General features: G+C 41.4%; 1 protein-coding gene across 2 annotated transcripts in view; it reads right to left on the bottom strand.

Moving 5' to 3' along the window:
* Window positions 1-2089: 2089 nt before the first annotated feature.
* Cdk15 (cyclin dependent kinase 15) overlaps window positions 2090-15680 on the bottom strand; it is an 80984-nt gene continuing 67393 nt past the window's right edge. Inside the window, exons 12-13 of one of the 2 annotated variants that reach the window (XM_042667018.1) lie at window positions 13904-14043; window positions 2090-2199 (exon numbers count right to left, since the gene is read on the bottom strand). In XM_042667018.1, the coding sequence (XP_042522952.1) occupies window positions 2090-2199; window positions 13904-14043 (250 nt within the window). The remainder of the gene's footprint in view (window positions 2200-13903; window positions 14044-15680) is intronic. The other variant, XM_042667019.1, reaches the window with a different exon arrangement.

The raw sequence follows: 15680 nt of genomic DNA, 5'->3' as shown, positions 1-15680 counted from the left end.
GACGGAGGTTCAAAGCCAGCTTGGACAGGAAAATCCATGAGACTTTTCTCTCTAGAAAACTGGAAAACCAGAAGTAGAACTGTGGCTCAAAGTGGTAGAGCGCTAGCCTTGAGCAAAAAAAGAACCCAGGGACCATTCCCACACCCTGAGTTCAAGCTCTACAATGGACAAAAAAAAAAAAAAGATCAAAACCTATCTCAGGGGTCACAACTGAAATTCTAACTCACCGCAACCCATTGTTTGAAATACACCAAGCTTTGAAATAACCTGGGGAAAACACCAGTATAGTACCCAACATGTGGCAGCACCCAGTAAACTTTAGTTCCTCTTCATTTCTCTGTTGTAGACATCAGCATACATTTTTTTTTTCGTGCCTAACACTGACATTTTGAAGATGTATCAAGAGTCTTAATTTTGAGGAATTGCTGCCAGTTACCAAGTCCTAATGCCCCAATTTACATTCTGACTCTCCTAAAAAGTGAATATTTTAACATAAATTCAATTCAGTGCAAAAGATTTACAGGCCCCCAGTGTCCATGTGATTACAGCTTTTAGTCTCTTCAACTTCAGCACTGTTAGAGTTTGTGGATCCTAAGCCATTTATTAAACAGTTTAATTGCTCTAACTTCTCCCTCTGTGGTTCATCTCCTACAGGTTTTATCTCCTTACCTTAGTTCTGAGGCCTCAGGGACATCACAAGATTACTCCAATAGAGGCTAAATCTGCCTCCTCCCTTCTTCAATTGCTGGCACAGGCACCAGGCTTGACTAGCTGCATTTAATTGATTTTCTACTGTGACCAATTTATGTCTACAGGTAATAGTTCTTTGTGAAAGAAACTGTATGTACATCAGAAAAGCAGCATTATCTCTTTCTCTCCCTTCTGGCTGTGTATATAGGACAAAATCTATAATAACAACAATAGAAATAACGATAATGCTTAAAAGGCGCCCATATCAGAGACCATTTTCATTAGTGTCTTTGATAATTTTATGAAGGGTAAACCCTCCACATTTGGAGACTGCAGATAAAATTCATCCTGTAAGGAAACAGCAAAAACTACTCTAGAATATATTTGACCTGAAGACTATCATGTAATTGTACTGCCAGTTAGTAATTCCAATTATTTATTGTCAAAATACAAACATGTATTTCATAAAAATGCTCTAGGGAACAGCGATGTCTCAACTTCCCTGTTCTTTGAAAACAAGATCGTTGTTGAAGAGCCAGAAGGCAGACATCCTTGATATCTATTTGCTTTTAAACGGTGACAGAGATCCAAGAGAAAATGGCAAAGAGCTGAGTCTTGCCCTGTGAGTGACATGGGACTGCACACATAGCATGTGCCAATGGTTACCATTTAGGCCTCAGAATTCTGTTAGGGAGCATGGACAATGTGTGTTTGTCAAAAACGTAGTAAATATCATGCTTGTGGTTTGAGATATGGCAAGTGTCCCCAGAAAAGCTGGTTGGCCCTGAACAGGAGCACCACTGTGATTCCTCTATACAGAGTATTGTCCTTCCTATTCTTCTAGAGGCTTCTGTACTGTGGTGTTTTTTGGCATTGTCCTACCTGGTTTTCTGTGCCTATTAGCAGAACTTCTTTTAGTGTGTGGTAGCTTTGGGGAGATGCTCCACAGTACCCCTTCCTCTCAAGATTACCTTAGAGGATAATTTATACCACTAAGGTGACCAAATATCTCAGTTTACTGGGGACTGTGGCAATTTTTGAATGGAAGGACTGACATCAGTCTTAGGCAACTGGGATGTGGGTCACCTCTGATTTACTCTTGTCAGCTGACACAGAGATCTATCTGGCTAAGAGAAAGCAGCATCCATTCATCAGTGGAAGGTCTCATCATGTGTAGAGGGGTAAACAGCAAATACACAGCTTAGGAATGAAGGTCTAAGTAGTCAGACTAGGCTTCCTACAGTTGGGGATAAAGAGCTAGATCCAGAGCAGAGGTGCTCTCAATTGGTAAACAGTGACCTGTCCACCTGGTAGTGATTGACTTTCAGTTCTGTCCATCAAGAGCAGGACTGGTGGGATCGCTTACCTGGAAAGACCTTGGTGGCCTCGCGCTTTCTTCTTACCAGCATTTGCTAAGCCGGGTTGGGAGGTGACCCTTCCTGTAGGAGGCCAAAAGGTCACACATTTCTGGCTTTAGCCTCACTCCTGAAACTGTGAACAAAGACTCTTCTGTAGGAAGGGAAAGAGAAAAGCACCAACATATTATTCCCTGGGTTCTTTCCCAACAAATGTTACCCGAAGAGACATCAACAGGGGCAGACTTATTTACTGTTTATACTGACTCATCTTGCTGACTCTGCTAATAGTTGTCAAGTGTTTCCTATTGAATTCAGTTCAATCCATATTTGCCAAGTGGAGACTGGAGGCTAATGTTGGAAAGGTTTGGGAGGCACATTGAAGGAAGTGAATGTCATACCAACAAGACTGGACTCTAGTCCCAACAAGGAGACACATCAAGCATCAGGCTGGCTATGTATTTTAGAAAGTTTTAAGTTCTGTTTCATGTATTAGGCAATCTATTTAACTATATACACTCTAGGTAAATTTTATAAATTCAGAAATACACACTGTAGGTGAATTTTATAAACTAAAAACATTATTTAGAACATACACATCTGTGCACACACACACAACTTTCACCCTTACACATGTACAGATAGTCCTCAACTTACTGATAAATCTATTATGGCAAATCCCTGAATTCAATTTCAGCATTAAAAAATGCACTTAACACACTTAACCTAACTTATTGAACATAATAACTTGGCAACATAGTACATGGTAGACTATTGGATGTTTCCTAGTGATTGAGTAATTGGGAGGTGTGGCTCTTTGCCCCTGCCCAGAATGGAGTAAGAATGCCACCATCTCCTAAAAAGATAAAATTTCAAAATTTAAAGTCCAGTTATCCTCTGATCCCTGCTTCCAGGATACTGCAGATACTCACACCTAACAATGCTCTTGTCTCTCATTTAAAATGGCACCATATTTGCCTCTAACCTATACATATCCCCCTCTAGACTTTAAACCAGTTCTAGATGATTATACCTGACACAATGTACATGCTAGATAAGTAGTTGTTATAGTGCATTGCTTCAGAAATAATGTTGAGATAAAAGTCTGTTCATGTTCAGTACAGATACAATTTTTTTCTGACTGGTTGGTAAATATGACATTGATAGAAGTCAGGGGCACAGAACCCTCAGGAATGAAGGGTCCACACTAGGATTTCTGTTGAATGTATATGGCTTTCTCACTCTCATAATGTAAAGAAAAAAATCTTAAATTCAGGAAATCTGTATTTAGTTAATTGAGCACCCCTGCAGTTTGCATTTCCATAAATGACTAGGGGAATCATTAGGGGTCTGCTGTTTCTAAGTGCTCACTAAGCTACAGCTATGAGTCAGGTTCTTTAGAGGTTAAAATGGAGTTCAATGGTGAAGTGGGGAGAACGTGAGGTGGAGGAATAAATTTCCTGGCAGACCGCTGTAAGTTTAAAGAGATAAATGTATGTGTATTTTCCTTAAATGCAGTATGTTTTCAACAAAGAGTAGCCACTGTCATAAGATATCATCTGGAAAAAACCAGCAAAGGATAGGAACCATGTGGGTCACCAAAGTACACACACGTGCACGCACACACACATACATATACATGTACACACATACCCACCCCCACACCCCCACACACATTTTCCTGAGGATGTCTTTTCACTTGGGCACTTCTTTTGCAAGATTTACAGGCCACATGAATTTGAGTTGCTCAAAAATATCCCCTGTTTTACAAAGAGAGAAATTTCCATGTTTACCACACCAAAATCATAAAACTCCTTAATGTTATTGTTTGCTGGAAGCTGCTCACACCCAAAGAAAGAAATAAACCTGCAATGCTGGGCCTGCCTCACTTGGACTGCACTCTGCTTTGATACTGTAAATAATCTGTGGCTTTCACGTCTTTGGCTTGGAATTATAAAAGCTAGAAAGGGGAGACCTCAAATCTTGTTGATATGCATAAGACATTTTCACAGGGACGTTATAATATGCACTTTTGCATTCTACTTTCTTTTAGCTCACATCATAGCATAAACAGTTCAACAGCTAAAATAAACAGTGTGTATACTTTACAGATGACTAAAACCAAACTGTCTTAGGAGCTCCTCTCAGGGAGAAACCTCCTCTGACCCTGGGGACAGTAACAGGAAAAGCCAGAATTTCCCTCAGGCCTTCTTGCCCCTCAAAAGCAGGGGGAAGGAAGGAAGGGAAAGGAGGTGAAAGAAGGAAGAAGGAAAGGAGGAGAGAGAGAGAGAGAGAGAGAGAGAGAGAGAGAGAGAGAGAGAGAGGGAGAGAGAGAGAGAGAGAGAGAGAGAGAGAGAGAGAGAGAGAGAGAGAGAAAGCCAGTTAGTCAAAAGAATTTCAGTTTAGCTGTGGACTGTAAAATTCTCTTTCCCAGCTCACAGAAAAACAAGAAGAAAAAGAGGGAGGGGGAGAAAGAAAGAAAAAGAGAGAAAGAGAGAGAGGAAAGAAGGAAGGAAGGAAGGAAGGAAGGAAGGAAGGAAGGAAGGAAGGAAGGAAGGAAGGAAGGAAGGGAAAGAAGGAAAGAAAGAGGAAGGAAGGAAGAAGGAAAGAAAGAAAATAAGAAAGAGAAAAAAGAAGGGAGGCAGAGAGAGAAAGCAGGCAGGCAGCAGGCAAAAGCTATAGAACTGCTTTCCAGCAATCTCACAAATGCAAGCCTTTCCACTCTGGTGACTCCTCATTAGCTTACTGAATCTGACAGCATAATTATCACAGCTGCTTTGCGCTTAGAATAAATAAATACGAAAGTGGGTGTTTAAAAATTTTTTGAGATGGAAAATTCAGTCATCTAGACAGTCAGTAGGACAAATTTATTTAAAACTTTTAGATTCTTATGTATTTAGATCATTTCTGAACAAGATAATGAGATAGTTGTCTTTCAGTTTAATTGAGTCCCTAAGTTCCTGGCTGCTGGCTGTCACCCCTTTCAAACTTTGCTTTAACTTTCCTCTCTTTAGAAATCTGATCCTGGTGTCTCCATTTACTCTTCCTGGGCTGATAACCTGGGGAAGGTTGGTGCACTGGAGTGCAGAAAGTGACTTAATGGGATTGAAGGGCTAAATAACCTTTCACAGGAAACAAGATAATCAAATCTCCTTTGCTTGTCTGCCACAGCTAAAAGAGAAAGCATTCTTACAAAGAGCTTGGAAATCAAACTGTCCTTTCAAAATGTCCTGTCAGGTGGTATTTGCACTATTCTTACACATCATCAACCCATCAGCTAGAGTCACTGAGTATGTATAATTATTCAAAGTGAACACGTCTTCATGCTGAGGTAGCAATTTTAGCTCATGTGTATGTATGGAAGCCTCCTATCTTCAAAGCCCAAAGGATCACATAGTACCTTAAATTGAAGTTGCTAACTAACACAGAGTGCACTTACGACTCTGACTAGGGGCACAGAACATATGAATTTCCCATTAGAGCAGATGACTTTCCTTTCAAATTAATTAGTACCTATTTATCTTTTCCTCTCCCTCCTGCCTTTCATTCTCCAGGGCCAAACTTCTATGAACCCTTGTAGTCAATGAGTTAAAAGCTTTATAAAGGCAAACATACTGTTCACTCTGGGGTAAGGGATACTAGTTAAGCTCACTCTGTAGATAAAGAAACTGAAGCTTGGCGGGGAAAATAAACACTAAAGAAGAAAACACAGTTCTTTAATTTTAAGTGTAGAGCTCAAATTGCCTGCACCATTTTGAGTGTGTGTGTGCACACGTGCACACGCGTGTGCATGTGTACACCAGTCCTGGGCTTGGACTCAGGGCCTGGATACTGTCCTTGAGCTTTTTTGCTCAAGGCTAGTACTTTATTACTTGAGTCAGAGTTCCACTTTCTACTGGTTAATTGGAGGTAAGGGTCTTAGACATCCTACCTGGGCTGGCTTTGAACCTTGATCTTCAAAACTCAGCTTCCTTGAGTAGCTAGCAGTACAGATGTGAACCACTGGCTACCTTTTGATTTTAACTCATTCTTTCAAATAATAAAAATAATATAGTATCAATATTAAACAAAACATTGAAGAAGAGAAAAATAACCTACAATCCCTCTAACTAGAACATTTTTTGCATGCTATCAGCTTTGCTCATATGCAGTGTAGTTTACACAAGTACATTCCACCATGCAATTTTGCATTCTAGTTTCTTGTAGCAAATGTCCCAGCAAATACTTCCATAATACCATGCACTCCTGTTGATGACTTTAAATGGTTTTATATGCTCAGCTAGTGGGCCAACATAAGTTCAATCAGTTCTCTAGAGTTTAATATTTAAATTGTTTTAATTTGTATTGAATAATTTTAAAGCATAATAGACACCATGGTAATGAATAGTCTCATTAATCTAGGTTTTATTTTTTTCTGTTCTTTGGATAATTTTCAGGAGAATAAAACAAAGTAGAGTGATGAAGGGAGTGAGCTTTCATTTGCATGTTTCCTGATGCGTGTGTCATCATGCTCTGCAGAGATCACCCCAATTTACACTCCCATCAGTGGAGAATCACTGTACCCCAACCTTCATAGCACTGAAAGTCATCTGGCCAAAGGAAAAAATAACCAATTTAACAGTTATTTGTATTTGTTTAACCTCTTGCAAAGCTGTCTATTCCATGTGCTGGTATGCTATTGCCTCTTACGTAAACGGCTACTTCAAGTATTTGTTCCATTTTCCACTTGATTCTTAATGCTTTTCTTATAAAACTATATGATTAATATAGCAAACAAAAACAATAATCACCATTAAGTAAGGAATCTTACAACTCAAGAGTGATGAAATATGGCACAAAGAACAGAATATAAGATCCACGAAGGATGTGAATCGCTAGTAAACGTAAAATTGAGCCCTCCATGGTGAGATAATTAAACACATTACTTAAAGACATGTGGAATCTTTCCCTGGAAGGATTTAAAATAAATGGAACAGTAGAAAGTGCACAGACTGAGAATCAAACTCTTGGTTGTAATTCTGAGTTCGCTATGAAGTTCCTATAGCCTTCACAGGAGCAATGAGTTAGTTGGAAGGAAATGACTTGGAAGTCTGATGTGAAGTCAAATCTTTGCTCTACCACTTACTAGCTGTGTGACTTCAAGCAACTGACCTCTTTCAGTCCTCATTTCATTTCCCCCTCCTTCCTCCTTCCCTCCTTCCCTCCTTCCCTCCCTCCCTCCTTCCTTCCTTCCTTCCTTCCTTCCTACCTTCCTTTCTTCCCTTCCTACCTTCCTTTCTTTTCTTCCTACATCCCTTCTTTTCTTCCTCCTCCTTCCCTTCTTCCTTCCTTTTCTCCTCTTTTCCTTCCTGTTTTCTTTTCTTTGACCTTCTGGACAGGGTTTAGCCACACAGCCAAGGATGCTCTCAAGCTCATGATCCTCTTGCCTCACCTTCCTAAGTGCTGGCTTTACAGGCATGTGCCATTATGCCTCGGCAGCCTCAATTTTCTAATCTATAACATAATGAATGATAATAATCCCAGTCTCACAATTAGCATATAGTTTGAATGAAATTATGCAAAGTGAGCAGATGCCCAACAAAAGGCAGTTACTATGATTCTTCTGTGACACTGCTACATAATGAAGGTATTGGGATAGGTAGGGTCTATGATCCTTACTCTCCGTCTCTAACTCAGAGGCTCTTAACTCTTTTCTGAATAGTTCATCTTGGAGATTCAGCCTATGGGGCTAACATATTTAATCAACTTAAGGGATTGGCAGGGCTGAGGGACTTGGTTTACCTAGATGTCTCCTAATAACAAAAATCTATGCAACTATATTGCAGTTTCAGATCCCTTTAATGTAAAGGAATGAGGTAATGACAATTTTGAGTATAGAAGGTGAATAAATATGCAATGGTAGATATTTCCTAATTTGTATCTTAATATATCGCTTTTTAAATATTGATTAATGGACAATTTAAAAGATGGGAAGAATTGTCTAACACATTATGAAGTCTTAGAAGCAGCATAGAATCAAGAGACCTGGCTCATAATCGCTCTTCCATAACTATCCCCAGCTTCTGAATCTTCAAAAATATTCTGATTAAACTTTGAGTAAATCAGTCAACAAAAACAACAAACAGCCAGGCACTTGTGGCTCAGGCCTGTAATCCCAGCTACTCAGGAGGCTGAGATCTAAGGATCATGGTTGAAATCCAGCCTTGGCAGGAAAGTCTGTGAGATTCTTATCTCCAATTAACCTCCAGAAAACCAGAAGTGGCACTGTGGCTCAAGTGGTAGAGCGCTAGCCTTGAGATGAAGAGCTCAGGGACAGCATCCAGGCCCAGAGTTCAAGCCTCATGACCAACAAAAAAGCAAAAGCAAAAACAAAAACAAAAAACCCCAAACAGATGAAGTCTAAAATCCTATAGAAGTACACTAAGAGTTAACTAAACCTCATTCCTATGTGTTTAAAAATGTTTAAATGGTTGCAAGAACAGACACTAGGCTTGAGAGTAAAAACGGTGATGGAATGAGTTAGGAATGCATCACTATTATTAAAAAGAAGACAACTTTAGGATAATATTCAATAGAATGAAGAGAAATATGGCATTCCTTCCCTGAATGCCCTTCCAGCCCAGCCATCTAGACTCATCATCTTTCAATGCCTACCCAGAGCCACCCTGGGTCCCCACAGGCATTAATCTGGCCTTCTCTGGACATGTGGAATACTTTGCATCTGTTACTTGATCTGTACTTGTTCATATACCTGTCTCATTTCCTTAAGGATTGTAAGCTTTTTGAAGACAGAGTCCATGACTAATTCATTTTTTGTGTCCTTCTACATCACACCTACTAGACTCTCAATTAGTCTTTGATGAATGAACTGCCATATAATTCTCCCTCTCCCATTATGTTAGAAACCTGAGTCTAAGATGGATCCAGAGTCTTAGAGATAAGAAAAATAACTGGAACAGACTGAGATAGGACACAATGAATGAAACACAATGATTTAAAAAGTGTGAGCTATAGAATCTATATTTGGAAACAACAGAGGCAAAAGCTAAGGAAATTCATCCTAGAGAAGTGAACTTTGGGAAGTGATTTTGTCATAGGGATCTTCAAATGTACTAAAGATATAATTGCTCTGTATATTACCTTTATAATAACAATAAAAAAATTTAAAGATATAATTGTTACACTATCTAAAAGAATGTTTGGAGGTGTGTGTTTGTGTGTGTATGTGTGTGCTAGAACTCAAGACCAGGGCATGATACTCCCTTAGCTTTTTTGCTCAAGGTTGGTGCTCTACTACTTGAGTTACAAGTCTATTTCTGGCTTTTTGATGGTTAAATGGAGATAAGAGTCTCCTGGGCTTTCCTGCCTGGCTAGCTTTGAACCTTGATCCTTAGATCTCAGCCTCCAGAATAGCTAGGATTATTCACAGGGCTCACCAGTGGCCGGCCTGAAGTTCCTTTAATGGAGGGAAACAAAATATAGCTCAGATTTTAACAGGACACCAAGAATGGGGCCTGCTGGAGGACTTTCAGTGTAGAGATATTAGGGTGATATAAGAAAAGATAGATTAGAATGCCAGGGTTTCTATGAATCTATCTATCTATCTATCTATCTATCTATCTATCTATCTATCTATAGACAATACACCAGGTGACACACAGCTTTTGTAAAATTACTTGTAAAACAACTGCCAGCTTTTAAGTGTTAGGATTTTATTTTTTCCTAAAATGCTAAGACCTGTTTTAAAGGAGATGGGGGATTTAGCTCAGGAAGGAACAGTAGAGACTCAAGCCTGGGATTTGGAAGGAAAATAGGACCAACCCAGGGAGAGAAAGACAGCCTTTGATGTCTTGACGATCAAGGACCGTGGCTTAAGGACCAGACTCTTAAATCACGTGGCATTTACTGCCCTAGATAAAAAGTATTTTTCTGGATCAGTGTGTGTGCTTCAAAATGGCTAGGTTCCAAGATCAGTCTTAACTTTCCAAGGGCAAGATTTGGAAGGTTTCCTGTAAGGACGGAGTGGAGCCAGTTTCTAGAAGGGGCAGCCTAATGATTTTCTACTCCCCCACCCCCAAATCATTAAACAGTGTTCCTTCCCAGAGCCTAAGTTCATAGTGAGGGCAAAGGGAATTAAGTGAAGAGGATGAACCTGTGGCTAAGATTAGAGAGTTGCCATGGGCCTAATTTTAGGTCCACTGCCCCAGCTGACATCCTGCACTGTTGGCTTGGCTATGAGGACCAGGCTCCCTGGCCATCTGCAGAAGCAATTAACTTGCTGTTGGGTATGTTTTGAGAGGGACTACCAATAATTTCTCCTTCAACAAATGTTTCTTCAGGTGTTCAAGAGTCAAGGAGGGAGAATGTGAGAGCTTTGCAGACAGTCCCACATGCCTGCCATTCTCATATTCACGCTTTTCTACTTAAGAGTGAGCTCCAAAAGGGAACTAATCCTGGAATTCCTGGTTTTTCATGGCAAATAACCCCCTGATAAATTTCCTCTGGCTCCGAGCTTATGGCTACAACCTAGAGAAAACACAATTCAGGACTTGGTTTGATGAAAATCAACAAAGATGGGTAGGGGCCGTTCTTTCATTTTGTGGAAGAATTTCTACAGCACACTTTCCTTGGGATTTTAAGCTGTCCTTCGCTCCACACATATATTTCCCACTTGCAGGTTTCATGCTTTAATTGTCTTCTTCAGAGGGTAGACAATAAGAGCTGGCTTCTTACAGATCAAAGGGGAAACAGAATATATTTTAAAATGACAACTCTGTTATCTTGCAACCAGACTTAAAAAAAAAACCTAGAATAATAAACTGATATAAACATAAGCATCCTAAATGATTCTATACTGAAGTGCTCCCAGAGAAAACCATTTCTTGCCTAATTATGGCAGAGAAATTCTCTTTGCACATCACTCCCAAGAGCAAGTCTTATTTTTATACAATTCTCATGCCTGGGGCAGCCCACCTCAAGGATGGAGGTTTTATATGCCTGTAGGTTGGGATCTTGGATACTCATGGGTCCTCTCCATGTGCAAAGAAGACTCTTAACAAAGGGGTTTTTTTTGGTTTTTGTTTTGGGTTTTTTTTGCCAGGGGCAATGAAAGAGCAGGCTGGCACTGCCAGGCCCAGAGAATGCAACCCTCAGTGGTTGGATAATGTGCCCTTGGCCAGGACCACTGTTAGAAAGAGGTAAACCCCAGTCCTATCAGCTTCTTCTCTGGCCTCCTATTTTCCTTTCCAATTTTCCTGGTAGCTGGCCTTTTTGGGGATCCTCATGTCGCTCTATCTCTATGTCCATTTCTACCCTTCCCCAAACACACATGCATAAGCACATGCGTGCACACACATACACACACAATGCCCCCTCCCTGCTTCCCTGTCTCTTGGCACCGACTCTTTCATCTTCTCCCTCAGGGATTCGAGATGTCGCTGCAGGAAGTGCTTGTCCGCCGAGGCGGCAGCAGCAGAGCCCCGTGGCTTTGACAAACCTCATTTAATTGGGAGGAAGCCAGGAGAATTTGAAAGAACTGAAACATCCACGAAACTCCTTTTATCAGGCATAATTTAAACTCTGCATGGAAAAACCCCTATATGTATAAAGAAAAGTCAACTTCCCTCCTGCTGTGAGCACTCCTCATCTCCCCCCACCCCCCAGCACAGGCAGGCTCCTGCAAGATTCCATCTTTTCATTTTTCTAAAAGTGTCAAAGTAGATTTGGGTTCTGTGGCGGGGTGAACAGAGGAGGAATACAGATTGTTCTGTCTCTCTCATCTGTGTGTATGTGAATGCATACACACACACACACACACACACACACACACACACACACACACACACACACACACACACACACACACACACACACACACCCCTCTAGATGTACATTCACTAGAGCCCCTCTGTTGGTGACTTTGCTGTGGGTTGCCCGGGAAGAATCAAAACCCAAGTTCCTACCAACATATCAGTTTGGACAGTGATTGTTTCATCCTAATTAGCCTTCATCAGGCAAAAAAGCTGGTACCCAGAAAACTTTGAAAAGCGCAGCAGTTTTCCTGTACAATAATACACACTGAAGGAGGACCACTGGGGAAGTAGAAGTGGAGAGCTGTGTGTGTGTGTGTGTGTGTGTGTGCGTGCATGTACACTTGTACAATGTGGTAGAGTTGGAAATCCCAATGCCCAAAGAAGAAAGCTGAGAAGGAAGGATCTAGGTGCTCAGACTGAGAAGAAGGGAAGGGGATGGGAGAGTAGAAGGGGTCCTGCGGAGTAGGGCAGAGGTATGGGGAAGAATTGCAGGTTGGTAGCCATGTCTTTGATCCCACCCATATGCCAAACCCTGTCCCTCCCCTCCTTCCACATTCCTCTTCAGATTCACCTCCAGCCTAATCCATCTCCCTTGAATTATTCTCATTTCTCCAAAGAATTGCCTTTAACACATGCAGTCTCTGCACATCTGCAGTTGATTACACACAGATTTTAGCTGTTTAAATATGATTTGTGCTAATATGTAGACGAGGGTGCCCTGTTTCCTCTTCTTTACCCTCTGTTCCTCCCACTCCACAAGATCCTTAAGACCAAAGACCAGTCCCTTGTTTTCCTTCACTTTTTATAGCATTTCCTATGTTCTTGACACTTCATGGCAACTAAAGAAATTCCAATGACTGACCTTCTTACAGGTTTAAGTAAGACATTAACCTCCATTGTATCATAAGGGTGATTTGGGGAGGTCTTAAATAACTCACTTTACTAATAAAAATTGAAGTCACAAACTAAGAATTTGGGGCTGTAGCAGGACAATGTCCTAGACATGGAACTGTGTTCGCAAACCCTGGCAACTTGTGCCAGTATGCTTCTTGGGTATATGTCTATGCCTCTGGAGCAGTATTTCCTCACCCCATCATACTCCTTCCTTACCTCAATGTACCCCCGCCCCTCATACCCCATCCTTACCCACTGTACCCCAGCTCCATTTTCCCCTTACTCTCATCCCAGACCCTTTCCCCCAGTCTGAGCCCCTAGACCCTCCTCCTTAACTTTCCTTTCTCTGGGTTAAGACTTCAAAAAACTGTTTTCTGTTGAATGAGGAATATTTTCAAAGAGATCTCAGCTAAGGATAGTCTCCCCCTCTTCCTCCAGAGGGCCCAGCCCTGGACTGCCCACATCCTCCACCCAGCCCTTCCTGGCCACATTCTGAGAAACACGAGGAGAGCTCCAGCCACATGACCCCATGGCGGATCTCAGATTTGGAGGATGACTTCAGGCAGAGCAGCAAAGGCTGATTTCAGGGTAACTTGGGTTTCCAGTGGGAGGCCAGCCCGGGAGGACACTTCCCCTCCCCCAGCACCCCACCTCGGCACTTCCTTCGGCAGCATCGTATTACCAATCAAGAAAGGCCCGGCTCTCCTCTCTGACATATCCATGTCACCTATCATCTTACTGTCTTACTCTTGGTGGAAAAAAGAGCAGGGGCTTGTTAGAAACTTTGGTTTTGCTTCTCCTGGCAGATGCTAGCTAAAGCAAACAACTCAGACGCAACTTTCATCTCAGCCAATTTCTAACTGTAAGTGTACGTATGTGAAATGTTTGCATCATCCCAAGGAGGATCTTGTCACCTCTCCTCCCCGGAGCTTTCGAGTTTTAGAGAATTTCATTGGAAACTCAGGCAAGATTGAGTCCTATCTTGCTTCTCTCAGGCAAATCAATCTCTGACTTCCCTGCTGGGTACAAATTCTATGGTTCTCCTATGTTGAGAGAACACTTAAGACATGCACTGAGACTTAGCACATACGAACATGTATGTATGTAAGGTCATATAGACACATGCACACACATACACACTCCCTCACCCACCATCAGGAAGGTGGTACAGCTGGGAAGGCAGGGCACTGAAATAATGGTGAACCAGTGCTTCCTGGGCAGATACTCGGTCTCTGGGGAAACCTTTCAACATCTGGGAGGCCAGGTCTTCAGCTTCAGGAACTCCACCCAGCCTGGAAAGAAAAAATGGGAGAGAAAAATAGTTTCTCCAGAGGCCTCCATTCTGAAACATAAAGGGAGAAAACAAAAACTGAAGAAAAGAGTTGGTGAAATTTAGAATGGTCTCTGCAATAGAACCTTCCCGAGATTACTAACGTTGGTGGCAACTGGAAAAATAACTCCCATGCTAAAGCTCTTAACTAGCCCATTACTAAGATGAAGGGAGAAAACCTCAACATTCTCTCCTTTAGTTCCCCACCCTCTGCTGTGTCTCTGGGTACCATGTGCACACAAAAGACAGAGAACTTGTAATTATAGAAGCAGAAATATGTAATTAAGATTCTTCTTGGAGGGCTACAGTAGTCCCAGCCAAGCAAAAAAGCCTGGCTGAAAATATCTTCCAGGCTCTGGTCTCCAAAGACACCAGGTATTGAGTCCTAAAGAGGTCAAAGGAAGAGAGAAAATTCTGGAAGGTATAGTTTGGTTGGAAAAAAATGGCCCCAATAAACCTTAGAGCTTATTCCATCCCCAGGATGGAGCTAAGGAGCTCCCTTGGTTACTCTGATAAGGTGCAGAGTAAGAGAGATCATTAAGCAGTCAAATCACAGTAAGGACTAGTCCTCGTGTTGAATTTGATATTTGGAGATGAGCAAACACATCTATTGAGCAACAATTGTATGCTAGTAGGTGGTTAGGTTTGGGAGGCACAGGAAAAAATTTTTGGCATCTCAGTCTAATAGAGAAGTCAGATACTCACCAAATTATCATATAAATACTTAAATGGGACTGTGAGGAAAAGGCTTTGCTCTGGTCTGAATGTTTGTATCCTTCTAAAATTCACATCCTGAAACCTGATGACCAAGGTTGTGCTATTAAAAGGAAGGGCCAAAGCTGAGAATGTAATGTTAGAATGTTCAAGGCTCTGAGTTTGATCCCCAACACTACATATAATTTGTGTATATATACACATATGTCATATGTATATGTATATGTGTATGTACATATATACATATATACACACACATATACAGCAGGTGAGGCCTTTGGGAGGTTACTAGGTTATGAGAGAGTAGTTATTATGGGATAGAGGGAGCCCTGAATTTCAGGCATCATTTAGGAAGCACAGAGACCTTACTAAACACCGAATCTGCTGATACCTTTGATCTTAGACTTTCTAGTCTGCAGAACTATGAGCAATAAACTTACATTGATTAGAAACTATCCATTTTGTTATCGCAGCCTGAACCTAGTCAGCCTGGACTTAGAGTAGGAGGAGATGGTCAGAGCAGGCTTTCTTGAGGATGTGATGTTTGAGCTAAGATCTGGAGAACTGGGGACAGGCAAGGAATAGCCACTGCTGGCATGTTTCTATGGTCCTTGTGCAGTCTGGGGTAGTTTAAGGAAATGGATCACTGAGCTGGGGTTCTAGCCAAGAGGTAGAATGTGTGCTTAGCATGCATGAGGCCATGCATAAAAGTTGGGTAGAATCAAGGCTTATTGGCTGGTTTGGGACAAAGACAGGAAGAGAGCCCTGATAGAAAGGTGAAGAAGGTGGTAGGGGCCAACCCTGCAAGCCTTGCATGTTTCATAGTGCCTATTTACTTACAATACTAAAAGGTCTTCCACAATTTAATGCCAATCATTTCGGTGC

The sequence above is a fragment of the Dipodomys spectabilis genome, unplaced genomic scaffold, assembly GCF_019054845.1.
Source record: "Dipodomys spectabilis isolate Male_0828 unplaced genomic scaffold, ASM1905484v1 ptg000373l, whole genome shotgun sequence".
NCBI classification, from domain to species: Eukaryota; Metazoa; Chordata; class Mammalia; order Rodentia; family Heteromyidae; genus Dipodomys; species Dipodomys spectabilis.
Note: the sequence above shows the minus strand (reverse complement) of the source record. Positions and strands in the feature narration are given on the sequence as shown.